This window comes from Pseudonaja textilis, chromosome 2 (assembly GCF_049901715.1).
Source record: "Pseudonaja textilis isolate UNSWEBS1 chromosome 2, rPseTex1.2, whole genome shotgun sequence".
Taxonomy (NCBI): Eukaryota; Metazoa; Chordata; class Lepidosauria; order Squamata; family Elapidae; genus Pseudonaja; species Pseudonaja textilis.
In genome coordinates, this window is record NC_141991.1 from 191,396,558 (window position 1) to 191,424,314 (window position 27,757).

General features: G+C 37.0%; 2 protein-coding genes across 9 annotated transcripts in view; one reads left to right on the plus strand and one right to left on the minus strand.

Moving 5' to 3' along the window:
* Nucleotides 1-137, minus strand: part of DOCK8 (dedicator of cytokinesis 8) — an 82,066-nt gene extending 81,929 nt beyond the window's left edge. For both annotated transcript variants that reach the window (XM_026703768.2, XM_026703767.2), the window contains exon 1: nucleotides 1-137. In XM_026703768.2, the coding sequence (XP_026559553.2) occupies nucleotides 1-53 (53 nt within the window). In that variant the 5' untranslated portion in view covers nucleotides 54-137.
* ZNG1A (Zn regulated GTPase metalloprotein activator 1A) lies at nucleotides 120-27,252 on the plus strand. Of its 7 annotated transcripts, none has more exons than XR_015742179.1 (16): nucleotides 120-257; nucleotides 5,082-5,221; nucleotides 7,024-7,110; nucleotides 7,566-7,662; nucleotides 8,426-8,517; nucleotides 12,476-12,535; nucleotides 13,502-13,539; nucleotides 16,335-16,381; nucleotides 18,147-18,233; nucleotides 20,264-20,308; nucleotides 23,371-23,427; nucleotides 23,554-23,605; nucleotides 24,556-24,624; nucleotides 24,792-24,828; nucleotides 26,106-26,232; nucleotides 26,991-27,252. XR_015742179.1 is itself a non-coding variant. In XM_087926707.1 (16 exons), the coding sequence occupies exons 2-16, from the start codon at nucleotides 5,089-5,091 to the stop codon at nucleotides 27,062-27,064; spliced, it is 1,131 nt and encodes a 376-aa protein (XP_087782833.1). In that variant the 5' UTR covers nucleotides 120-257; nucleotides 5,082-5,088; the 3' UTR covers nucleotides 27,065-27,252. The 7 variants fall into 7 exon arrangements, 4 of the variants coding, with proteins under 4 accessions (XP_087782833.1, XP_026559555.2, XP_026559556.2 ...); XM_087926707.1 differs by having other exon boundaries at nucleotides 24,792-24,857; XR_003374404.2 differs by lacking the exon at nucleotides 120-257 and adding an exon at nucleotides 3,979-4,100.
* The last annotated feature ends 505 nt before the right edge of the window (nucleotides 27,253-27,757 follow it).

Here is a 27,757-nt window from a genome sequence, read left to right on the forward strand (position 1 = left end):
CTGTTGATTTTCAGGGCAAAGGCCCTCCGCTCGGCACTGGGCAGAGTAGCCATGGAGGGTTGCCAAGAAAGGCAGCGACTGCTCACTTAACAAGGCAGGCAGCCGAGCCGGGGCTTGCTGTCAATTCGGCGCGGAAACTTCCGCATTTCACACCTTCCTTGTCGAAAAGCAGCCAATGGGGAGGGCGCAGCAGCTTCTTACAAGGAACTCAGGATGGGCGCAAATGAGCTCCGCTCGGTCTTGAGAGGCGCGAGGTGGTAAGAATCCCGGGACGCTTATGCCACTTTGGGTTCCCTTTTTTTTTAAAAAAAAAAGCACCGCAGGCGCCGTTTTCGCTTTCCCGGCATTGGGGGAAATCTGGCATTTCTTTGAGGCTAGAGCAGCCGAGAACCAACCTCACATTTTGCTTCGACGCCTAGCAGCCCGAGTTGGAACTTGCAAGAGGAAGAACCCAGGAACAAGAAGTTGAGAACGGCCGCTTCAATAAATATTTGAATCTCGCCTCGCTTAGGCGAAAAGCGGTTTTAAAAGCTGCTTGTATGAGGGCGGGCTGCTACGGGAGTGTAAAGCCCCACAGACCCGGTTGAGGAAGAGGGTTTTTAAAAAACCCGCGCTAGAGACCAAACCTGCTTCCTCATGTATTTTTATTCTCCCTTCCGGCCCTGCAAAAGTCCTACAACGAAACGCCACCCCGTTGAGATTCCACGGTTGTTGCATTCTTATTAACAATTTGCAAAGTCGTTCGCAGTCGAAGTTCCAACTATTGGCTGGCTTGCGGGCCTGTGTCAAGCGCCCTTGCGGGTCGGTTAAAAGTGCGTTAGATGTCACTCTTGCTGTGCTTAAATCGAGTGCCAGCCAGTCTTGAGGGAAGTTCCATTTGTGGACATAGTTCAGGGACGCGATCAAAGAGGATTCGGAGTTGCGATCAAAGAGGATTCGGAGTTGTCTCTCCGGGTTTCAGTCAAAGCAGAAGGTGGCCTTTTTAGTGACTCCAAGAGGTGAGACTTGAGAAAAGTTGTTGGGATCCTTGGTGCTCTCTGAGCTTGGAAGTTTTCTTGCAGATATTTCACTACCCAACTAAGTAACATCATCAGTGCTAGAAAGGAGTGAGGTTTGATCACTGTTTAGAAACCTAACTCCCCTGTAATTCTGATGATGTTACCTAGCTGGGTAATGAAATGTCTGTTAAAAAAACAACAACAACAACCAATCTTAGAGAGCACCAAGGACTGCACAGTTCCACCCTGAGCTACAAATATTCTCATCTATTGAGATGGACTGCTAGGAAGCAGTTGCACCACACATTGAACCCCAAGTCAACACCAGTGACTTGAACTTGGCACCTAAGCCTCTGAATTAAGAGTTGAGCACTGAGACAGTCAAAGGCGAACAAATTAATGATAGTTACCAGAGCAAATCTAGATATGGTAGGTTGACTCAGCCTGCCATCCTTCGGAGGTGGGTAAAATGAGGACCCAGATTGTTGGGGGCAATAGGCTGACTATAAAACCGCTTACAGAGGACTGTGGAGCACTATAAAGAGGTACATACAGTAAATCTAAGTGCTATTGCTATTGCTATGTTGTATGTAAACCATGCCCTTTGCCTGCCATGGGATCTGGGAAAAGAATCTGGAAACAAAAAGGAGCAATTAAAATGACATTGAATTAGGTCCATTTTACAAGAATAAAAAAGGAGGGCAATTTTTAAAAAACCCAGAATATCTAATAGCTACAGTACTTTTCTTTTGAATGCTTGGAGCAAGAACCTTTTTTGTCCAGTATTGATATTACTCATGTGTCACTGCCCTCTCTGGTTGCAATGGGATTACAGTAGTAGTGGCGCAGCATACCACCAACCTACTGGATTTCATAACTGTTTTAGTGAATAAACTGAACAAACTGAGTATGTGGAGACACTCAGTGAACAAAGATAAACATCCTTCCTTTGACTGGATTATAATACAAAAGAAAATTATTAATCTGAAGTGGATCAAGCGCTGTGAATAGATGCCTGCATATGTATATTTATATATTTATTTTCTGGGAGTTGAAGTCCGCCAGGGTTGGAGACCCCTGCTTTACAGCACCTAGTAGTGCACAGAATTTCAGTGTCATTGTTTCTGTCTGGGAGCAGAGTGTTCTTCCACTGTAGTCCCAGAAATAGTTCAAGATGAATGGTTTTTGTGGCAGGCAGCGGGATTAGAAAAAGCAAGCTCCCTCCAACTTCTAGTTCATTCTGTGTCATAAAAACAGATTATTCTGAACATAAGTTTCCTCTGAACATGAATCTCATAATAGGAAAACACCTCTTTTATGCTTTACTGTGGACCTTGGGCATTATCATTGTATACACCCCAATCTTTCCACCATGTAATGCTCTATGAAACGAATATAGTACACCTGAATCTGGAAGCAATAGACTGAAGGTAGGTGGGACCCTCTTGTGGGTTGCAAAGGTCTAGGATTCTACCTCCAACCCATTCTCCCCCTCCCCTCCCAGGGTAAGCCAGCACTGATAGCTGCTGGGAAAGACCATTAACCAGACTTCTGCTTAGTGGTCTTCCTCATAATAATATATTATTTGAAAGTCCCCTGAAACCCATGGAGCAGCTGTTTGGGGTTCATAAGTAATGGCAACTGCAAGAAAAAAATCTCAACATTATTCTGGGCTCCACATGGATATTTTTTTTCCTCCAGAATCAGAGCAACTAATTTCAAAGTAATCCGACTACAAACTGAACTTCTCAAAAACAAATAACTTAAGGATCCTGCTATGCATTTTTCTTCTAGCTAGCTCAGAAACAGAACAGATCAGTACTTATCCATTTATGAAACCCAAGACCTTTTAAGTATTTTACATTTCTTCAGTATGCTGGACAGTGAGGGAGAGCTCAGAGTGAGTCGCTGGTTTCCTTCCCTGTTTGTAATACATGTATATACATGGCAGATGGTTGGCCTTTTTTGTTCCATAAAGAAATGAGGAACATACAAGAAAAAAAGTTTCATGCAGTAAAGGCGCCAAGACATTAAAAAAAAAGCTTGCTGTTAGAAAATAAAAAGTTGATCTTGTTGATAAGAGAATAATGAAATTGCAATCCTATAAATCTGCCATGTCAGATTTGAGCTTGATTCATTTTGCGGCTTCTGTCCACACATTTTGAACAGTGGTAATGCTTTTCTGTGAGAATATGTATTGATAAAAATATTATCTGATTTATTAATATTGCTTCTCATCAGGAACAGGAATTAAGCACAGCTCATATGAACACTTGAAGAGCAACTATGAAATAAATTGAACAAGTGTAATTCTACGCAATCTTTGTTCTTGCCACACATCAGCAATAAACCACTTTTGCCATCTGTGTGTCTACGAGTGCTTTTACAATATGACAGAACCATGTGGAAAAGGTCAATTCACCTTAATATCCTTTTTGAAATAGTAATGTTAAGAGTAGTCTGCACTTCTGTGATTATTTCCCTATTCTTTGTAAAAAATCAATTTTTCTGTACTTTGAAACAAGGTACAATCGTTAGATTGATTTCAACACAATCAAGCAATTTGGGAACTCCTAATTTATTGAACCAGATGTATTTTTAAGCCACGGTATGGGCTGCTGTATTGTAAAATAACGTCCACTGCTTACGGTTCAATCATAATGTAATGTTTGGAATCTAAAAAGCCTGGTCTTGCTGCCAGGACATAACTTTCCCCTGGCTTAACGGATGCGCAATTAAGGTAAACGTGTTACTCTGACCCATTTGTTATAATCCGCCCTATTGCCTTTGTCGCAGAATGCAGAGAAAAATACCTATTACTCTCTGGCTAGAGATAACAAAAGCTTCGCTTTAGGTATCATAGTGGAAGCTTTTGAGCAGCTCGGGCGGTCTTGAAATTCAGTCTTCCTCCCTCTGCTCCGTTTTGGTACCTTACGCCGACTCAAAACAGTTTATACGGTTGAATGCAGGAAGAGGAGAAACCCCGCCAGGGTAACAGGTTGCATCTATCAGCGCACGAAGCAAAAGAGCGCATGCGTAATCAGGGTAGGAACTTGTCAAACGAGAGGAGGAGTTACTACAGCGAGAGCCAAAGCACCGGCGGTAAGCGGAAGTGTGTGCGGGGAGAGGAGGTGTTAGGAAAGAAACGCGTTGGTCGGGGGAGTTTAGAAATGCATTGTTTGCCTTGCTGAATTAACCCCAACGTGAGCATTATCGATGTGTATCTGGGTTTACAGAGAAGCTCGATGGGGTTAAATAGGTTTCCTCGGTTCGCGTTGGTGCTTTATTGTCGTATTTCTTCAGTTTCGCGCGAAACAGTCCCATTCGGTTTGTCAGAAAGTCTCTAGCTCGGGGACGTCCCAGCCTTAGCTACTTTGAGACCTGGGGACTTCAACTCCCACAATTCTCCCACAAGCATGGCTGGCCGGAGAATTGTGGGAGTTGAAGTCCACAGGTCTAAAAATGACCAAGGTTGGATACCTTTGCTGTTGTAACTGAAGGGAAAACTGGATGAAGGTGTCTCCCGTTTTCTACAGCTGTTGGCATTCTTTCTGAAAATGCATAAAATGATCTGACCGCTTCATTGTCTTTCTGATCCTTTTTCTTTGAAAAGTGCTGAGGTCAAGCCCTCTTCCAAGCTATTCAAGATGAGCCACATTTGATCTTCAGGCTTCCTCTAAGTGATTATGGTTACTTAAAAGTAGCGTTCAACCTGCTTTCCTCATTCTCTATGCTGAAAGAGGGAGAAGCCAAAGGACGCTCCTGTTTGGAAGTTCACGGAAAGAAAAACCAGTATACCAAATAATGTAGCTACTTGTCCCAAAGGTGCTTTTCCAAGAGGCAACTGGACTTTCTGGTTTTTCTTTGAAGACAAAATGTTTTTCATCCAAGAATCTGTTTTAGCTCTTTAAGCACCTTTGGGACAACCATGACCTGGATGACTGAGAATCTCAATAGACATGTAGCTATTTGTTTTTCTCTCCTCCTCCTACATCCCTCTCAGTTTCTGTATTCAATATTTTAGACATGTAGACCTGATACATTTTACATAGTATTTCTTAAATGTTATATTTTGTTTGACAGACAAGAGATGGAAAGTTCATTTATGGATGATGAAGAGGATTGCCCTGAATTGATTCCCATAAAGGATCCAGCAATAAAGGATAATGTAGAAGCCATTCAACCTAGCAAGATTCCTGTTACTATCATCTCAGGATATTTAGGTAATAAATGTGTCTTCTATTCCTTGGTAGAATATATAAAACAGGATTTACAGAATAATTTGAGGGTTAAAATGAACTTCATTAGAAATACTCCTTTCTGTGAGCTTATTTCTTGATAAGATGTGATGATATGGCAAGCATACTCAACTGTCAATGCATTATGTCTGTCCCTCAACATAAAAGAATAAGCCAAAGTCTTATGCAGACGCTCAAGTCCTGAGAATGGAAGCTAACCCTAATTTTACCAAGCTCACTGATGTCACTTTTCTTATTTGCATAGTGGGCTTCACATATTTATTTCAGATATTCAGGTAAGAAGACCTACAAGATTTCTCCCATGTTCTAGAACATTACAATATGGTTCAGTGTTTCTTACCGTTCCTTGGCCTCTTGAAGATGTGTGGACTTCAACTCCCTGAATTCTCCAGCTGGCATGCTGGGAAATTCTGGAAGGTGAAATCCATACATCTTCAAGTTGCTAAGGTTTGAGAAACACCGATATGACATATTCCTTGAGAACTTATCAGGGCTGGCTAGTGGATAGTGTTGACTGGCTGTGATTTTTATTAAAGTAGCATCTTAAAGGCCTAAGACGTTGAGATGGCCACTATAGCAGCCCTCTTCTGCCTTTCCTTCACCATGGTTATAGTGATTACAGTAGTTCCTAGCAGGGGCCTGTTGGTCTGATTGTTTTGGTCAAGTTTAGATTCAACAGCTCAAGTCCAGAATGTTTAAGTTGCATTTACATTATACTGATTGTGTCACATGAGACACTAATTCAAGACAAAATTATTTTATTCAAGACAAAATTATTTTATAGTTTAATGCAAAGATTTTCAGGCTGATGTATGCAACTCTCCAGGAAATTACAGCAAATTTGATTGAAGCAGTTTGCATGTTTTGGCGGGCATGCACATGCAAAGCAAAGAATGCTAATAAGATTTATCCTTTTCTGGGCAAGCCAGTAACAGATTTTTTTTATAGTTTTGGCAGTAAAACTGCATATATAAGTGGAAAAAATGAGAAATGAGTGGCTGTCTCAAAAATAGAAATAGAATTCCAAGGAATTCCTGATTCCTCAGAATTATGCAAAATTAACTAAAAATAAACATTAATTAAAGTATGGTTTTAAAATACATGTTTAATGACTTCCAAAGAAAAGGTTTTTAATTTGTAATCATAGTTAGGTAATTGTGGCATTGCAAATTTTGACAATCCAGGCTTAAGTGGTTTGTTTAAACTCACCATTAGTATTCCTAGTGGGAGTTAGAAGGCAGTTTCTAAACAGGGCTATTTCTGCACCCAGATTCTTTTTCTTTGTCTGTTTCCAAGTAATAGTTAAAGGAACATGGAGTCTGCTGATAATGGCTCCAGTTCAAACCATAAACATCTGAGGAAAATGTATAAACCAAAAACTGCATTTTGAAACTGTGTTAAATCAAAGTTTAAAAATGTACAAAGCATATTAAAATTCATTTCAATATTTTAATGTTTTTGAAGGTCTTGTTTTATTTTCATCTTCTGTTATAGTTGGTTGATTAAATAGGTTAAAAGAAGGGAAATCTTACAAAATGTTGAAACTATTACAAATACAGTTGTTATTTTATGGTCTCAGAATAGACTTCTAAATACATAGTCAAATTCTACTTTTTCAAATATAGGCGATTGCTGGTTTAAAAACGTAGAGGGGTTAGAATTTTTTTAAAAAAATTATTGGAATGGTATCTCAAAATATCTCCTTAGTATAAAGAATGGGACTTCATTGTTCCTTTTTAGTCTAGTGAAATTTGTTCTTTCTTTAGGTGCTGGGAAAACTACTCTTCTTAATTACATTTTGACTGAACAACATAGCAAGAGAATAGCAGTTATTTTAAATGAATTTGGTGAAGGTATGTAAAAATGCAAGCGAGTGGAAAACAAACTTTCATGTTGAAGCCTGTGTGTGTACATAAATGTAGAATATGTTCTTTAATTTATATTCACACATTTTAAGAGTTGTGATGCAAAATTTCCTCTCGAAGTAATATTATGCACTCTTGCTGTAATCTAAAGACTGTGCTTTAAAGTTTGTCCTTTTGAATAAGGACATTAGGATATATGAAGTATAGCAACTGAGAAAGTTAGTTCTATTTAATAAACAACACAGAGGTGCAGGAAAATTAGGGTGTGGCTTAATTTTCTGGCTCCTGTAGCATCACATTCTCAATAAACCTAGAAAAACCGACTCGTATCTGTAATGGAAGTTAAGATACCTTTCCCATGCAAAACCTGAAATGTATTATTCTTTCACTGTTTTATTTAAATAAAAGTACTATTTTTATTATAACTTTTCTTGTTTTCTCAGGTAGTGCATTGGAAAAATCTTTGGCTATAAGTCAAGGTGGAGAGCTCTATGAAGAATGGCTGGAGCTCAGAAATGGCTGTCTTTGTTGTTCAGTAAAGTAAGGATTTTTTATTTGGCAAAATTGTCAATTCTAATATTGATTTCAAACTATAGTCTGCATTTCTCATGATGAAGGCTAATTATGCTAGAGAAGATCTAGTATTGTAATACAGGTACTTACAACCACAACTGGGAACAGAATTTCCATTGCTAAGCAAGGCAGTTAAGTGAATTATATCCAATTTTATGACCTTTTTGCCATAGTTAAGAAAAACACTGCAGTTGTTAAGTGAGTCATGGGGTTGTTAAGCGAATCCAGCTTCTCTTATTGACTTTACTTGTTAAAAGCCAGATAGGAAGATTACAGATGGCAATCACATGACCTTGGACTGCTGTAACTGCCTGATCTAGATGTTTTAGCAAATCATAATAAAATTGAGTTCTTAAAATTAAAATTAAGATTAAAGTGTCCTTTGTATTGCATCTATTTTAAGAGAATGGGTATTGATAAGTAGCTTCCTTTTTAACATTTTCATCTAAAACAATGTAGAGAATATATAAGAGAACAGACAGAATGCAGAAACTTAGATATATGGAAGCAAACTTTTAAAATGAACATGGGTCTATACATTAATTGTAATTAATTATTTACAAATTAATGATGAGATTTGCAATTACTTTGTAAACTTATTTAGTAAGTTTACAATCAATATTTCTGGATATATACTTGATTGGGAGGTAATATTTTATGCACACAACATATAGAATTTGATATAAATGTAACATAAAAAATATTGCTGTTTGTTTAATTTTCTCATTAGAGACAATGGTTTGAAAGCAATTGAAAATTTGATGCAGAAGAAAGGGAAGTTTGATTACATTTTGCTAGAGACAACCGGATTGGCAGATCCAGGTATACAGGGAAATGGGAATGAATGTGAAACTCTTTTTTCTGGAAAATCTATTATATATGATAAAGATACATTGTAGGAAGTTTCAGTGCACTTCTGTTTTATAATACTGTATGTTCTATTAATATAGCTAGGATGTTAGTTCATAATTAGAATAATCACAGAAAAAAGATACGCAGAGTCAATCTTCATTGTTTCCATCATTACAGCATCTAGGTTGTAATTTTTACAATACACCCATGGCCACAAATGTGATTGTGATAGCAATAGCAATAGCAGACTTATATACTATTTCACAATGCTTTACAGCCCTCTCTAAGCAATTTATAGAGTCAGCATATTGACCCCAACAATCTGGGTCCTCATTTTACCGATCTCAAAAGGTTGGAAGGCTGAGTCAACCTTGAGCTGGTGAGACTTGAACTGCTAGCAATCAGCAGTCAGCAGAAATAGCCTGTAGTACTGCAGTCTAACCACTGCGCCACCACAGCTCTTTAGATACTTGTCATTTTAGTACAAGGATGTAAAACTTGTGTTGTCACGGCAGCATCACATGATGTATCACAACTTTTTTCCACTAAACCGGGCATGGGCATGGCCAGCCCATGACGCAACTGGCCCATGGACTGCAAGTTTGACAGCCCTATCTTCCTTGCAATCATTTGTTCCTTTCAGCAAATATTCTAGTATATAGACAGCTAGCTGTTGTCCTATAGACTTCAGTGTTCCCATTGTCTCTGTCCTGGGAAGCTAAATACTTACTAAATACTTGCCATCCTTTCATATGGTTTGATTTTTCCCATACAGCTTTATAACCTCACTATTTTCAAATCTCTGCCTTTTCTAAATTTTACAACTTATTCTCCTATTCATTCTCTAAAATGTTTTATGTTGTATTTAAGGCACATGGACATAATTACTTTTAATGAATATAGATAATTTGGTAAACAGCAGATATCTGTTGTTCTAAGAATTTGATTAAACCAAGTAGCCGCACAAATCACTTTGTGATTCATCATTGTATTCCCCAACTGAACTACTTCCACATGAAACCAGGTAGTAGCACAAGATAAGAATATAAACATGATCGCATTGTATAGCATTTTCTGGTCTTCTGGTCATGTTGTTGTCTACCTTAAATGTTTTTCAACCTCAGCAATTTTCAGTTATGTGGACGTCAGTACTCTCTTTTATGCCAGAAAATAGGACATCGAATAATGGATTTAAATTACAGGAATGCTGATTGCAGTTGAAGATACTGTAGAAAGAAATCTTAACAGTGAGAGCAGTTCCACAGTAGAAATCATTGGTAAGCGAGGAACGGTAGTGGATCTTCATCACTGGAAGTTTTCATGCATAGGTTAGAGCAGAGTTCTCCAACCTTTTTGGCTTTGCGGACCAGTGGGGGAAGAGCGGATGGTTTTGTGCAAGTGGCAGGTAAGTGCACATGTGTGCACAACTCCATTTACACAAGTGATAGGCATGTGCTCCTGTTCGCACAAATGGAGCATGTGCACCTGTGCTCACCCACTGCTCGTGCAAGTGGAATGCACGTGTGTGCTTAGCCACTGCTTCAGACGGCCAGGTTGCAAACAGCTCAAAATCCGGTAGTGGACCGTGGCTTGGGGGTGGGGACCCCTGGGTTAGAGGGCCATGTGCCTGACATGCTTTAAATCGGGTTGCCAACCTTTTGGACTTCAAGGACCACCAAGCTCATAATTTTAAATCCCACGGACCAGAGGTCCTGAGAAAATCCCCCCAAAAAGTCTTTCTTTCTCTCCCCCAAACTCCACCAGAAATGAGTCTTTGTTGGCGCAGCCTCTTGGAGCAGGAGCCTTGCAGGGTCCCAAAAGGAGGCCTTTGCATGCAGCCAAAAGCAGAGGAAGAAAGAAGCTGAGAAAAGCAGCCCAGTGGGCAGGGCAGGCATGGGGGGCAAGTGGGGCAAGTTCCCCCCATCCACCTTTTCCCCCCTCCCCTCACTACCTCGTGCTGTGCACAAGGCAAGTGACGCAAGCCTTATGTCCCTGCGGGCCATGTGGGTGGCACTGCCTTGTGTTCCTGCGCAACCCAGATTAATTGCTTTGGGGGGGACATTTCTCTGCCAACCAGCAAAATGTTCTCACAGACCGCCAGTGGTCCCCGGCCCACTGGTTGGTGACCACTGCTTTAAATTGGAATCTTGCAAGGAGCAGGCTTATCTTGATAAGCTAAAAAAAACCCTTCCAACTCTGTAATAAATTTTTTCTTTGCCATGAGTTTTCACTAAAAAAATAATGAATGAAAGCTGGTTCAAGAACCCCGGGGCCTTTTTAAATTAAGTCTTAAATGTAGCTTAAAGTAAAGAGAAAATTAATGTTGGCATTCCAATTGCTTCATATTAAGAAGATTGAGATTCTCCCGTTCAGAGCTAAATCACTGTAATGATGAAATAAATGATAAGATATTCAATTTGTTAAAGTGGTTAAGACACCAAGCTAGAAACTGGGAGACTGTGAGTTCCAGTCCTGCCTTAAGCACACAGCTAATTGGTTAACCTTGGCCAGTCCCGCTCTCCCAGCCCTAGGAAAAAGGCAACAGCAAAGCACTACCAGAAATGGCAGTTGCCAGGAGTGGACCTGTCTCAAAGGTGCGCGCACACACACACACACACACACACACACACACAGACAGACAGACAGACAGACGGACGTTGGTTTAATTTTTGTTGTAAACAAATCTTATTTCAGTTTAGTTGGATACTATTAGGCATTTGAGGAAAATAATAAGATACCTGGAAACTATTAGATGTTAAGGCCTCTTGCCTGAGTGATTACTATAAACCGTTGACAGGCGCTTCAGTTTTGACACCAGTGATGCTTGGGAGGCTACATCTTATCAATTCAGGTGGACAGCTTCAGATATTGAAACAGCTTTGGATACATTGTTCTATGCATGTCTGCTTCATTTTTTAAGACAGCCTTGACATCCGCTAGATTTGTGAGCTTCTGACAATCCTTTAATTGTTGTCAAATTCTCAAGGCCTTCATCTTGTAGCATGTTAGGTATACTGAATCAGCTCACATCAAAATAAATTGATTTCTTATTTTTCAAAAACTTATCATTTTTCAACAACATCAGTTCTCACTGCTCTGTAAACGGCACACTGTTTTCATTGCTTTATAGGAGTAATGTATTCGTAGATGTGTTCCAAGATAAAATGAATATTGCTCAATTTCATTTCATAATTTTTCTGCATTGTTCTTTACAGATAAATCTATGTAAATAGATTTTCACCAAATATTCTATAATAAAATGCTTTGAGCATTATAATTATATTTTTATTACTGATATTGCTATGGAGTAAGTCCAAAAATTGTTTTGTTTCATACTGATAAAAATAAAGTATATTTGTGCAGAGGTGTTAATTCTAAAAAAAACAAGCAAAAAACAACAATTGCATGAATTCCGTTGTAGGAAATAGAATTTATATCTGATAGAATTTAAAGAGTAATCCTTACTCTTTAAAATACTACTAAACTCTAATGGAGTTAAATAATTTATTGGAAGTACATCCCATTATGATTTCTGTTGATATGAGAAAATGTCTGTAAATTAAACTGAGGATGAATTTTAGACATACAGAAAAGGAGAAAAAGAAAAATTAATTTTTGAAAACTTTATAGTATATAATTAATGTTTATTAATATGTATCCTGAAAATGGAACACCATACATTGATCAAGAAGGTTGCTGAAGGTTTTTTGATACCTAAAGTGAAAATCATATGTTTTAAAAGTACTCTTTCTCATAAAAATATGACCAAAACAAATAATTTATATATTTTTTATTTTATTTAAAAATATTAATTTGTAAGCATTTATCATTTTTTTCTAGCTCTTTGATTCTCTCCTCACCTCTTTTTGGAATATAAAAAATGGAAACATTTGTTCTATTGGTATATTCTATATATTTTATTTGCTAGGTTCTGTGGCCTCCATGTTTTGGGTTGATGCTGAATTGGGAAGTGACATTTATCTTGATGGTAAGAAAATTAATATTTGAATATCGTGTGTGTGTGTGTGTGTGTGTGTTTGTGTAGTACAAGAGATCCTGAAATTAAATGAAATGCAATTGTGTTCCAAGCAATTTAGTTCAATGAGGGTCTTTAAGCTATTTAGATATGCTTGGATTTTTCTGAAAGTGTTGTTCATATTATCATAAAATAGCTGTGAGGCATGGGAAGTGACAAAATATTATACTGTCACAAAATGTCAGAAGATGTTAAACTGATCTTAAATGTAGATTGTGTTCCTTTCCACCATCTATTTTCTTTGCTAAGAAAATGCTTATTTCACGTCTCAGAAGACAAAGCAATTCACCTCTTATTAAATTTTTATAACTTAATTCTGCCAGTAAGAAATTTTCCCCAGATTGCTTTCTTTCTTTCTTTCACACAAAGAAAATATACACAAACCACCTTGCCAGCATATGGTTTGATTCAGATTTTCCCTCTTCCTTCATCTCAGGATTATCTCCTCTAAACAAGGCTTGGCTCTCTTCTTATGGAACAGCCCAACTCAGTACATTCAGACGGGCAGCTAACCACTCCATTCATTATAGAAACATATTCAGCCCTTCCCTTCCTTCTTCTCCTTACTTGCACTAGCTTCTTCCTTTTTTGGAAGGAAAGAAGATTGATTGATTGGGAAGTCCCAGCTAATTGCCACCTCCTTTTCTTTCTTTCTGGAAAATGTTCTGGATTTCTTTGGATCCATGAGACATATAGAGGAAAAGGCAAGACTTTTCTCCTTAGTTTGAATTCAAATCATTTTTAATATCCCTGAAAGTGCCTACATTGTTTTTTTAAATTAACCTCAGCATCTAAGGAAATGTTTTGAAGGCTTATTGCATCTTAGGTAATTTATTGTCTTAATTCCATGTAAATGTATAAGACATCTGTGAATTCTATTGATATTCTTCAAATCAAGACCCTTCCTTTCTTTTTTAGGTATTATATCTGTTGTTGATGCAAAGCATGGGCTACAGGTAACATAAGTTGGTTTTTGTCAATTACATAGCAAACAAACTGATGAGTTTTGTATGCCTAATAAACTAGGATGCTTGACTGTGTGTGTCTCTTAGAAGTAGTCCTTTACTTACCACTGTAATTGAGCTGGGAATTACGATTGTAAGTTGTGGGTATTAGGGTCACCTTGTGATCACACCTGATTTTATGACCTTTTTGGCAATTGCTGCAATCGTTAAGTGAAACTCACATATACAATATAAATATATAATATAAATATAAAAGGCCCAATGGGTGCTTTTTACTGGAAACTAGAGGTAAATGGCAGGAACTGACCAAAAAAAATGACACAAGTCACAGTCACAGGATCCCTGGTCACTGCAAATGGATATAAATGCAAGCAGGTTACTTAAGTGCCCCAAACACGACCATATGATTGCAGTGTGTGTGTTGCAGCCAGAATTTTGAAAATGAGTCATAAGTGATTCGAGGGAGATCTGAAGGGTCACTTACTTGGGACTACAAATTTGCCCAAGTCTGAGCTGTTAACTACTGTACATACATTTATTTATATCATGATTTGCCATACCACAATGGGTTTTAAGATTCATGCAACATGAATAAATCATCTGGCTTTTTATGTGACAATAAATGTACTTTAATTAATTGTTTTATATACTGTATAGGGAAGTATTTTTTGTAGTTGACATTTAAAAAAAAACTTGCAAAAAGTTTTTGAAGTAATAAATGTATAATGTTTGATGTCTTTGGAATGCAATCCGCTGTGCATTACTCAATCAGTAAACATGTAAAAAGCTTGACACATTGCCGGTTAGATGGCAGCTTTTACATTTTCTCAGTCATACACCAGATAAATAACTTTTGCTTTGTGTAGGGAATTTGCGATCTTGTCCAATTCCTGTGGTTTCAAAGCCTGACCTTTGCCTTGGTATATGATTAAAAACCGTCCGGAGGCCATACAAGTGATGACACTGGGATAATAGGTAGCAATTTAGAAGTGTCATGCTTCGGAGATCCAACCTAGTCCATGTGAAGCTGAGAAATTGTACCCTGTGGCTAGCAAGCTAAATTGAAACTGAAATGGTAATTGATATCATGGACTATCACTCTAATGGGATTGTCACCTAGGAATCTGAAATATTCATGTTTTAATCTAAAGGCGAATGATTGGACAGCTTGCAGTGACAGGTCACAACACTGAGGACCTAAAACCAGCGATGCTGTTCTTTTTAAATGTACAAAGCTTGGCATTGTTTCATGGAAAAAGAATCAGTGAAAAGAAAAGAAAAAAGGTCAAAAGAGAGTTCTTGTGCTATTGCACATCCTTATCAAGATATTTAATCAGAAAATACTATTGGAACTATTTTTTTCAAATTTGCAATATGGATTAAAAATATTTGCATCTGCATTTAAATCACTTCTCAATCTTTTGGCCAAGATCAAGTCAGTGAAAAGAACCTTTCTGTTGCATGTTTCTTTTTCTTCTTTTCCTTGAAATTATATATCACACTGGAAGCATCTGTCTTGCCAGGGTAGTATCACGGTAAGGTGCTAAACTAAGACTGGGCAGAATGATGTTCAAGACCAAGCTTAGCCTTGGAGTCACTTGGATAACTCTTCAGCGCAACCTACCTCAAAGATTTCTTTCTAGATGGAAAAGGATTATAAATTTAACTAACTAATATTCAAATTAAGTGTTGAAATACTGTGGCAGTGATTAACAGGAATATAGGTAGTCCTCAACAACAGTTCATTTAGTGACCGTTCAAAGTTACAACAGCACTGAAAAAAGTGACTTATGACCAGTTTTCACACTTATGACCGTTGCAGCATCCCCATGATCACATGATCAAAATTTGAGTACTTTGGCAACTGGTCTGTATTTGTGGCAATTGTACTGTCCCAAGGTCATGTGATCATCATTCCCAGCCGGCTTCCAATGAACAACGTCAATGGGGAAAGCCAGATTGGCTTAACAATTGCGTGGTTCACTTAGCAGCTGCAGTGATTTGCTTAACCCATGGGAAAAAAGATCCTAAAACAAGACACCACTTAACAACTGCCTTGCTTAGCAGTGGACACGTTGGGTTCAGTTATGGTTATAGGTTGAGGATTACTTGTAATTGTGAAGTGCTGATGGATGTGTAACTACTAGTTTTAGTCGAGGACCATTGACAGCTAAGTAAATGGATGATGACAGTCTAACACCTGGATGTCAAACTTTCGTGGAGTCACATAGCCGTCACATGATGTATCATGACGGTTTTCCCCTTCATAAAGCTGGGGTAGGTGTGGCCTGCGTGTGATGCATCCCCCCCGTGGGCCGCCAGTTTAACACCCCTGGTCTAATGGCATATATCAAACAGATAAAATTATGAAATATAGGTATCTTTGTTAGGTTTTCTGTGAACGCTCAGAACTTCTTCTTTCAGAAAGCACTCTCAGAATTTTTGCTGTAAAATTAAAAACAAAATCAAAGTTAAAATTAAAATTTCAACACAGATTAAAATTTCTATTAATGTTATAATTATGGAGGATTAGCAACATCCATCTCAGTTCGATTGAACTGAGTATATCTCACTGACAAATAGAAGCAGATCGAAGGCAGCTATTTTAAGTATGTTTATATATTGTGAGTTTTTCTCTTTAATCTTTTCTTCATCTGATGTTTGAGACTGAAACAGGAAAAACTTAATATTTTCTGTGTAATGTGTACTCTGTAAAGATCAGTAATTCAGTTTACAACACAAAATATTCCTTTTTAGAATGGTGTTTTTGATTTTTTTTCCCCCAGCACCTGAAAGAAGAAAAACCCACAGGCCTTATTAATGAAGCTGCTAGGTATTGGTATATTGCAGTGTTTTTCCTCTAAATCTTATTTTGTTTAATGGGAAATGTATAAACAGTAAACATCTTTGGATCATTTAGGAACATTACTAGTTAATAGTTCTATTAGTAGATCTAATTCACTTGCTCTGTATTGGTTTCCTGAATGCTCAACTGTTCCTCTGTAGTTTCCCATAGAAGTAAAAGCTATTCCCTGTATTTTATGTATTTATTTTTATTTTTTCAATTCATATAACTGTCCATCTCATGGCTTTGTCCATGCATGGCTCTGGATAGCTCACAGAGTTAAAATATCAAAAAAGAAAACCATAAAAATAGCTTTAAAAAAACTATATAAAGAGCCTCAGTGGCTCAGTGGTTAGAGTGCAGTACTGTAGGCTACTCCTGCTGCGGCTAGTTGCCTGCAATTTGGCAGATCGAATCCCACCAGGCTCAAGGTTGACTCAGCCTTCCATTCTTCTGAAGTGGGTAAAATGAAGACCCAGATTGTTGGGAGCAATAGGCTGACTCTGTAAACCACTTAGAGAGGGCTATAAAGCACTATAAAGTGGTATATAAGTCTAAGTGTTAGTGCTATTGCTAAAAACAATGGTAGCAGCTGGAAAACAAAAATGCAGGAGAGTGCCAATCAGCTTACAAACAATACAGCCATCTTGCAGGCTTCTGCTGACTGCCGTCTGCCTGCAGTTTGGCAGTTCAAATCTCAACCAAGCTCAAGGTTGATTCAACCTTCTGGGTTGAACCTTCTGAGGTTGGTAAAATGAGGATCCAGATTGTTGGGGACAATATGCTGATTCACTTAGGGATGTAAAGCATTGTGAAGCGGTATATAAGTCTAAATGCTTTTGCTATAGCTCCATGGGATCTCCGGACCTGATGGCAAAACCATGTTTCCCAAAGGGTTTTCCAAAAGGCTGATAAGACTGAGGCCAATCTAACCGTATAGGAAATGATGTTTTACAGGGCAGATGCCACTGGGACCACAAGGTGGTCTCTTGGGTCCCATTAGATGAAACTCTTTAGCAAACAGGACCATCACATGCCATTCTGCTTGACTCGATGGAATGAGTAAATGTAACCAGGGAGAAGTAGTCACTCAAATCACCTGACCTCATAACCAACAACATAAATTGAACCCAGATGCATTTGAATAAAAAATGTGTAGATTCACAGATGGTGGTTAGCTTAATTATTGACTTAATTGTAGTTAAATAATTAACTGTAATCCATAATGGACTGGATTTCTAGAGCCCAATAAATTACTTTATCAGAAGGCAACCCAAATTTTAAGCACCTTAGATTAATGGAGCATGGGAACAAATTATCTTTTTTTAATGCTATGAAAGTTTTTAGATTTCTGTTGTATTCCATCAGAATAAGTGTATGCTACTTTGAAATGAGTATTCAGCATTTCACTTTCTCCTGTATATCAATTTCTTTTTATTGTAATGAGAATGACAAAGAATCTTAAAGTCTGATTGTTTTTTAATTAAAAAGGTACATTTTTAAGTATAATTGTTTAGAAGTAAGTTCTGCAATATTCAATGGTGCATTTAGTAAACAATGTACAGCCTTTGGTGCTTTGAAATCAAGTAAATGATTATTATTTAAATTTGTAGTAGAATTTGTTTTTATTTTGCACAAGCACTATAATGTAGTCCTCCTGAAAGATAAATCAAGGTGATACTTGTGTTAATAAGCATGCAATTACTTGTGTTTACTTATTTTACTTATTTTTCACTTACTGAATTTTCTCTAGGCAGGTTGCCTTAGCAGATCTTATCATCATCAATAAAGTAGACTTGGTTTCAGAAGCTGAACTGATGAAATTAAGAACAGCTGTCTGGTAAGCATACATTTATTTCCAGTATCTATTTATACATTTTTATACTGTCCCTTTCCTTTAAAAAAACCCTCAGAAATCAAAAAAAGTACAATTAAAACAAGTTTAGAGGTTTACATTGCATTTCAACTACCTAATCATTTAGGTCAGTGTTTCCCAACCTTGTCGACTTTAAAACATGTGGAATTCTGGGAGTTGAAGTCCACATACCTTAAACTTGACAAGGTTGGGAAATACTAATTTAGCTGAACCATGCAAAAGCAGTAGAAAAATAAGCAGCTTTTCACCTGAGAGAAGGGGTGGTTTTTTTTTTTTGTCTTCAAGCACTAATGAGTTCAGCAAGATAAAGTGGCTCCTGGGAAATTTGGTTGAAATATTTATTGTTGTTTTCCTGTGACTGTGGCCACTGGAACAGTAGATTACATGGGATCAAAACAATACATTTGATTTAATTATTTAATTGGCAGGTAGTTATTTAAATACATTCTCTTCGGGTTTACAACTTTTTACTTGCTGTAGGCTTGACGTTTTGTATGAAGTGAAGCTAACTAGAACAAAGATTAGTTGTAGTCTCCGCTACAGTTTAATGAAGTCAGGAAGCTTTTGACTAAGGCAGAATTACAACCACTGTCATTAATTATCTATTAATCTTTTATTGGGAGAAAAAGATGATTTTGAGGCTCAAGTGCCTAGCTATTTCTGCTTTGGCAATAGAGTTGGATTCCGCAGTGTGGAGGACTCTGTATTCGGTAGCCAAAATCCTATGTTTCATTTGTAAGCCACTCAGAGTGGCCTTATCAGTGAGATGGGCATATAAATTTAATAAATAATGTGCAGGTTAAGGGCATAAACTGGATTATAGGATTTACAGGCCATATGCTGCTTAGTTGTACTGCTGTGACCAATGTGGTAACTTTAACATTTGTGGTAGAATACAGTATGATTTCAGAAGTTCTCTGACTGGAAGTCTCCATGCTACATGGGGTAGTCCCCTGCACCCATTTTTCTCTCTCATAGTACCTCTGGATCTCTCTTTTTGGTCCTTAATCCTACAATTCCCACCAACATCAAAGGCTCACCCATCAAGCCCTTCCACAACCTTCAGAAGCCAAACAGTTTTATAAACTATGAAGCATGGTTCTTGAGTCCAAAAGAAATTATCCCTCTCTGAGCTGAGTCATTATATGAAACTGTAGGATCCCTGTTTTGTTTACGAACAGCAGATTTCTTTCAGATTCAAAATTCTGACAGTTAAATAAATCAGAAAATAGATAGATTAGGAAAGCTTTATTGTGTCTATAAGCACCAGTATACCTGCAAATACTTTTTGGTGGCAATCAGTCTCCCTGCTATGCCAGACCTACACATCCTCCTCTGTCTTACCTGGCTATGAATCTAATTTAATCAGAAAAGGAAGCAAGAAATCTGTAGAAAAAAGAAACTATATTTTTGGTCTCCAGATGAAGAACCCTGTGAAGTTAGATAGGGTGGCAGTGAGTGATCAACCCAAAGGGATCCACTGAACAACATAGCTGAGTTGAGATTTGAGCTCCAGTCTCATCAGCAAAAGTTCAAGAGTTTATTGTATTACACTAGCTCAATACATAACAATCATCTTGGAGGATTTGGGCAACAATGACATTTCTTTGTTACTCTAAATTATCATACAAGGCAGTTGATCTGCCTCTTTGAAGGTTCTTCTTGCAGAAACTTGAAATCAAGCATTGCCAGTAGCTATTTCAGTTCTTGGGAAAGTCCTCCCTGATGAATTTGAGGAACATTTGAAAACACGCTCTTTGAGTTTGGTTTTCCTGTTGAACATTTTAAATTAATGTTTAATGTTCTAGAAGTTGTGGTTTTATATTTTAATTGAACTTCCATAAAACCTTGTTAATTCATAAAATGTAAAGTCTATTATTATTGTTTTTGCAGGGATCAGATTAAACATAGGAATCTAAATTTTGTCAAGTTGGGTTATAAATTATTTCTGATCATAAGTATTCTATCTTTTCCCCCCTCTTCAATAATGTTAGCGCAATAAATGGAGTTGCCAACATTTTAGAAACTCAGCGCTCAAGGTAATTAAAACAATGCTAAATTAACTACTTTTTCCTACTATTGTGAATAATATACATTAATCTGAAAAAATTATTTTATTCAGGAAGTCAGGCTACACAAGCAGTACCCAATCAGTTTATATTATTATCTGACATCTGTCCCTGACAACTCCTGAGGCTTGAAAAAACAGTTGCTTGGTGTCAGTGGACATTAGATGCTGTGAACAAAATCTGAATTCAGACTATTCTAGCAATCAATAGACTTATTCACTGTTTAGCAAATCACTTTGGACAATATTTATAGCCTTTATGCAAGATATGAACATGTTAGTAAATTGTTTGCATAATTTTTGTATAATTACATACTTTTTATTTCATATACATTTGGCTATATAGATACTCCCATCTGGTCCAAAAAAATAGAGGTTTTAGTGCATCAAGATGGTAGAACGTATTAGTGTAGGTTTGTGTGTATGTGTGAATGTCCGCACACCTTCAAGTCAGGTTTATTTCTGGTGATTGCCTAAACAAGTTACTGTACCGAAATTAATTGCCATTTTTCCTCCTTCCTAGGGCTCAGAGCAAGGAGGCTGACCCAAGGTCACAACTGTCTGAGTTCCTAAGGCAGGATTAGAACTAAGGCTCCTGTTTTTAATCTAGTGAGATCATATGATTAGCTATAATATAATACATTATCTAGTTCAACTCTTGGCAGGCCGTTCAATCCCCACCGGATTGTTCAAAACATAGTTACTGGACCCTTGGGCAACCAGGTACATTTATAATTAAACTGAGTAGAGTTTATGTAAGGAAGCAAATAGGATTTGATTAACTATAGAATGTATATCAAGTAATTACAAATACATGCCAGTTGCTAAGTGCCCAAATTTTGATTATGGAACAATAGGGGTGCTACAATGGTTGTAAGTGTGAAAATTCATCATAAGACGCTTTTACAATGCCATTTTAACTTAGTATTTGGTTGCTAAAATGAACAGTTGTTATTCAAGGATTACCTGTATATTGCTGGAGAGAAATATGTAGCCCTTTAGATATTGTGAGTTAATAATAGAAGTTGTAAACGTCAGTACTTGCCCTTTACATATTTTCTAACATAGTACTAATTCAGGAAGGAACAAAGCACAACAGATGTTAACGGAAGAATGTAGGTGACATCACATAAATGTTCATTCAGTCTAACGCAAATAAAGTTCTTGTGTAATTTTTCTTATCTAAAGACACTGGAAGGCATATGATCTAATCCTACATTGACCTAGATCTCGGAAATGTACTGTTACATTCATTTCCTCCCTATATAACGTGTTCTAGAAAACATTTTTCCAAATCGTATATGCAAATTTATAACAGAGATAACATTATACAACAGGTTGCAGAGGGCGTTGTAGGCATCACCTATGAAGTGCAATACACTCCTATTTTGCCTGACAGCAAAATGTTAGGAAACATTTTTTTTGTTATTTACTCACCAGCTGAATACTGCATTTCCAAACATTTTAAACCCATTAACAGGTTCATTGATACAATCTCATTAGAAATTCAGATCTGCTTCAGGGCTGGAGGATTTATGTGCTGCTGCTAAACAGTTGCTTTATGAACATTCTTTTCTGTAGTGACTGTCATGTTGGCTTACAGGGGTTACAGTCTTCACAATTCATTCTTTTGTTGAGTTAGGAAGGTGGAGTGGAATGTGTGAAATAGTTTCAGCAACTTAACACTTTAACTCAGTCTTTCTCGACCTTGGCGAGTTGAAGATGGGTAGACTTCAGTACCCAGAATTCAGAATTGTATTGAATTCTGGGAATTGAAGTCCATCCATCTTCAACTTTTAACCAAGGTTAAGAAACCCTGCTCTAACTTGACATTCTCTAACTTAAAGCTCTCCAAACTGATACTATGGCTTTTCTTAGTGCCCTATTGCCTGTTTATTGATCATAATTATTCTGCTAGCATGACATAGTGTAAAGTGTACTAGTATTAAATTTAGAGTTTTAAAAAGGTCTCTACATTCAAAACTAGCATTAGAAATTGTTTGGGGATGACGAACCATTCTTAATTCTAAAGATATTGTTAACGTGATTACAGTGAAGGTCATTATTAAGCACTCTTTGCGATTTCTCATTTTCCAGACTTTGCTTTTTTAAAGTCAAAAGTCGGTTTAGATATTTCTGAACAAACTTTGGAACAAGAGAAGTGTCAGTGTTGTAACGACTATGATGTGCGAGTTTCCTAACAACAAGGAATTGTTGAGGGCTCTGTGAAGTTTCTTACATTCCCACAAATTTAAGCATTAAAGTGAGCCATTTCTGCAATGCTAGAGAAACTGAAAGAAGGTTGACTTTTCTATGTATAGTAATTAATAAAGGAGCTCATATGTTCAATGAGAATGACTGTAAGTATAATAAGCCTCAAGTCTCTACTGGTCTGCTGTAACAACAATGAAAAAAAGCAGTCTGTATTAATTTTTAAACAGTGCTTTTATTCAGTGTGTCTTAAGTAAAAAAAAACCAACCAACAAAATTGGTTGAATTAAATCAGGATTACTGAAATTGTAAGGATCAAATTGTAGTTTCGAATCTTAATTTATTCTCAAATTATCACAGTTCCCTAAATTTGGGCATCACATGCAACTGAGGTTCCATGTGAAACTGCTTGGCTTTCCATATTAGCACAGAAGTAAAAAAAAAAGGGGGGGTGGCGGGGAGAATGTGGAGCCTGAAGTATCTCATTCTTATATAAAATTCCACCAGTTTACATTATGACTGGATTCCTCCTCTGCACTAAATAATATTGCTTTGGGGATTTGGCTAGTTTAGGGTTGAGCCTAGATAATATTGCTTATTCAATAGAGAAGCTAACATTTTCTGCTGAATGGATACACACACCTCTATTCACTTTCCAAAAGTTTTTCAATAATTCTCCAAACATTCAGAGAGGCTGACCAGAAAGAATAAAAGGCTCCAGTGGAGAGGAGCAGTCATAGCAAAATGCCATAGAGCAAGAGGCAGTCTTAGTATATACATTAAGTATATATCTTTTTAAAAGGCATAATTTTTTCCCCCTAGAGTTGATCTCTCTAATGTGTTAGACCTGCATGCTTTTGAGGGTGTATCGGGAAAAAGGTAAGATTATATGTTGTTCTTTGTTTTAGAATTCAACTTGTATTTCTGCTATGCCCTGATATTAACAATTGTCCAAATAGTTTTGTGTTTGCAATGCTATTGTATTAAATGTGTTGTCCTTATAAGTTTGCAGCAGAAACTTCAGCTTGAAAAAGAACCTCATCCACATCTAGATAAGGTGAGCCGTAAATCTGCATTAAGTATGTCTGATTAAAATTTTATTAATTGTATGTATGTGCCTTTTTATGTTCCTTTCCCTTCATCGTTATATCAGCTCCATGAGGTAAACCAGATCCAAAAATCAACCTCAAGGAAGACTAGAACTTAGCTTTATTGGCTGACTATAATAACAGAATTTTACAAGTCTGTGCTTTTCCTCCTCTCTATGCATTATCAGTCATCAAGGGATATAAGAAAGAATGCTACCAGATTCAATAGCAATAGTATTTAGAGTTATATACCACTTCACAGTGCTGTACAGCCCTCTCTAATCAGTTTACGGAGTCAGCATATTGCCCCAACAATCTGGATCCTCATTTTACCAACCTCAGAAGATAGAAGGCTGAGTCAATCTTGAGCCGGTCAGGATCGAACCAATGACAGTTGGCAGAATTAGGCTGCAATATTACATTCTAACCATTTCATCACCACAGCTCAAGTAATAATGAGATGGGAAATAAAAAGTAAGAGATTAAATTTGGGATTTGAATACTTTCTAACTTCAGATTCAGCCCCCATTGGCCTGGATGGACTGGATGATAGATCAGAAAAAAAAATAAAAACTCTGCCCTCGGTACCAGTCTTAACTTTGCTTTCTTTAATTTCTTTAGCAAGTTGATGCTTGGGCAAGAGAGGTGCAACCTTTCCTGTTTTGCCTGAAGTTATTGCATTTGGGATTCTAAATGGTTCTAATTTATTATGTAAATAAATGTTTATGATCATCAAATATATAGTTCAAGAAAAATATGTACTTTCTTTGTAATATTACATACATTGCATCACATCGCAGTGTATTACATTAATCTGCAGATTCCATGGATTGCTAAAATAGAATTTTTATTATTAGAACATATTATTTTGCTTTTACTAAAAAACAGAATATAGCCATTTTTATTTATCGATTTTCAGAGTATTGTTACATCAACTTTTGAAGTGCTAGGAAGTGCAACTGAAGAAGACCTAAATGTATTTATTCAAGTAAGTGCTGTATTATTTGCATGAAAAATCCAAATTACTTCATAGATTAGCACATCTTCAACTTAAAAAAAATAAACACGATTTGAAAGAATTTGGCTTTTTTTCCCCAAGAAGATTATTTTATTATGAATGTATAATTCTTCCTCTCATTTTTAAATCTCTTTTAGAATCTGTTGTGGGAGAAAAATGTAAAAGACAAGAAAGGTAACCCCATGGAAGTAATAAGACTAAAGGTTCAGTACTCAGTATTATTCTTATTTTCAAAAACGTTACTGTTTTTAATTTGGATGCAGAAAGTGGCTGAATGTGGAAAGTGGGGCATATGCTAATTTGGAATCATCATGTGGTGGTCAAAACAAGTGGTGCAGTGGCCCAGAGGTGAAGCTCTTGTCTCACAATCAGGAGGCTGTGAATTCGATCCTAGGTAGAAGCAGGTATTTCTATTTCTGGGCACACTGACATTATATCTGCCGAACAAAACTCCACATTGGCGACAGGAAAGGCATCCGGCCATTAAAACACTCTGCTAGTTCCATTCAGTTGCCCAGACTCCAACCCGTAAGGGATTATGGGGTCATTAAAATGATGATGATACGCTGCTCAAAAACTAAATTCCAAAATTTTGCTCTGTGTATTGCAGCCGTATGTAGTTCATTTTCATCAAATTTTAATAATGTCAAAAGGTCTGTACTTTCAACTTCTGTACCTTCTGGAAGAAATGTATGATATAGTTTCTTTGTGCACAGACATTACACTAATGATAATGACAGAAGGAACTATTTCATGATCTTTGGAACTATAAATAGTCCTTGAATTATGACCAATTGCTTACCGCCAGTTTGAAGTTACAACAGATTATGCCAGGGGCACCTTTCAGGTGCTCAGCAATTGACTTGTATTTACGGCTGTTTGCAACATCCCACAGTCAAGTGACCATGTTTTTGCCAAAACAGCATTTACTCCTGTTTTTTAGCAAAAGTGGTCTATACCAAACAATTGGTTTGCTTAGCGATTCTGCAAAAAAGATTGCAAAATTAGTGACCCACAAGGGCTACCCACTTTACAACTGTTATGACTTACAACCATAATGTGCAGTTTTAAGTCAAGGATTGTCTGTACAAGGTTGTTGGTATTATAGATGTTATGAAGAAATAGAGTAAATAATTTTTACCACAACAGACAATTACTTACCTACATATAATATGCTATCCTATTCTTGCTAGATAGTGAAAAATATTTATATTTGTTGGGCTTCCTTTAGGGTTAATATAGTATCCATTTATGCATTTTTAAAATTATTAGGCTACCCATCTTAAGGTAACTCTGTCCATCACTGTTAAGATGAAAGGAATCAATTCCTTTTACACCAAGGATCTTATAATATGTTTTATTTATAGATTCTATACATAGCATTTCCAGACTTTATATTCAATTTATAGAAGCCTTCACTAGCCACTTTGCTAATTTTATTTTCTAATCAGGGATTGGTGTCCATCAAAGATAAATCTCATCAGGTGATAGTTCAGGGTGTTTATGAGCTCTATGATCTAGAGGAAACAACTGTGAAATGGAAAGAGGATGAACGAATTAATCGATTGGTCTTAATAGGTAAGAATATGGGCATGACTTATGTCGGTTGTATAAAACTATTAATTCTACAAAAAATGGTACTGTGTATGACACTGTTGTTGTTAATCCTGTTCCACTTGTTAAGTAATTACTACAACTTCCATCCCCCATAGTCTATGTGTAGTTCAAGACTAAGAGTTTGAGTCAAATTCCTAATCTGTAACCATTTGTTGATGCTCATCGCATAGTAGCTTTGTTGATTGGGTAGACTACTTCTTAGAGAAATAAAACATTGCCAAGGGGTTACGGTCTGCAGTTGTTTTTGGATTTCCACAGAGTTTGCAACTAAAGTAGCTCTAGAAAGTTTGTTAGAGAGGAATAAGTCAAAGCATGACAGCTTTTCCTTCATTAATTTACTAAAAGGCAAATGTTCCTGCAGTACAAGTTGGGAGGAGAAATATTAGAACTGGAACTAAGCCAGCCCTTCATGGAATAAGAATGCGGAGGGGGGTGGGAAACAGTGGGAGTTGCATTTGAAGGATATAACTCTTCATCCAAGCAATTCCCCCAGCATGGTCAGGACAACAAGCAGATCTGAGAAGTCTTTCTTGTCTTTGCAAAACAGTAATTGAAGTAGACTACATGAGAAGAGATGGATCCATACTGACTTGCTGGGGCTTTCTCTTACCAGTTTATCATTTGGTTTTAATAATTTTTTGGTAAGCATTGGTTGTATTTCAGGAAACAGTATTGTAAAATATTTAAAATGTTTTCAATTTTATATTATTTGTTCCTAGGAAGGAACCTGGATAATGATATCCTTAAAGACCTTTTCATAGCAACTGTGACCAAAAGAGAGGAAAATAGTTGATACCAACTTCGGAGGAAAAGTGCTTCATAACCCTGCATTTTTTACCAATGGATTATTAAAATATTTTGGGCCTATTTTCCTTTTTTAATAGTTGAGCCTTATAAAACTATTGAACATATATAAAATATCAAGTCTGAATTTGTCTAGAATTAGCAATTAATAAAGAAAATATATGTATGTCCTTGAAATGTTACTTCTCCAGTCTTTGTTCAGAATGATTCCATTATTTAAAACACACACACACACACTCTTACGGAAACGTATTCTGTACCTCTTTTCCTTCCTTTAGTCCAGGATTGTCCAACTCATATTGTCACAGCGGTGTCAGGATTTTTCCCCCCTTCGCTAAACCGGGTGGGGGCATGGCCAGCTCATGACACATCCAGCCCACGGGCCAGGAGTTTGACAGCCTTGTTATACTCCATGTTTGGTAAAGAGGTGCAAAGGTTGAACTCTTGCAGTAAATTAAACTTTGACTAGAACTATCCAATACAACCTTTACCAACTTGGAATTCTCCAGATGCATTTGTCTTCAATACCCATAATTTTCAGCCAATACGGCCAACAGATAACGGAGGTTATGTTCAGGACTATATCAGGATAAAGATTAGGGAAGGGTGCTCTAATGAACATTGAAAATAGTTTCTTTAGAGCTGGGGTGTCCAACCTTGGCAACTTTAAGACCTGTGGACT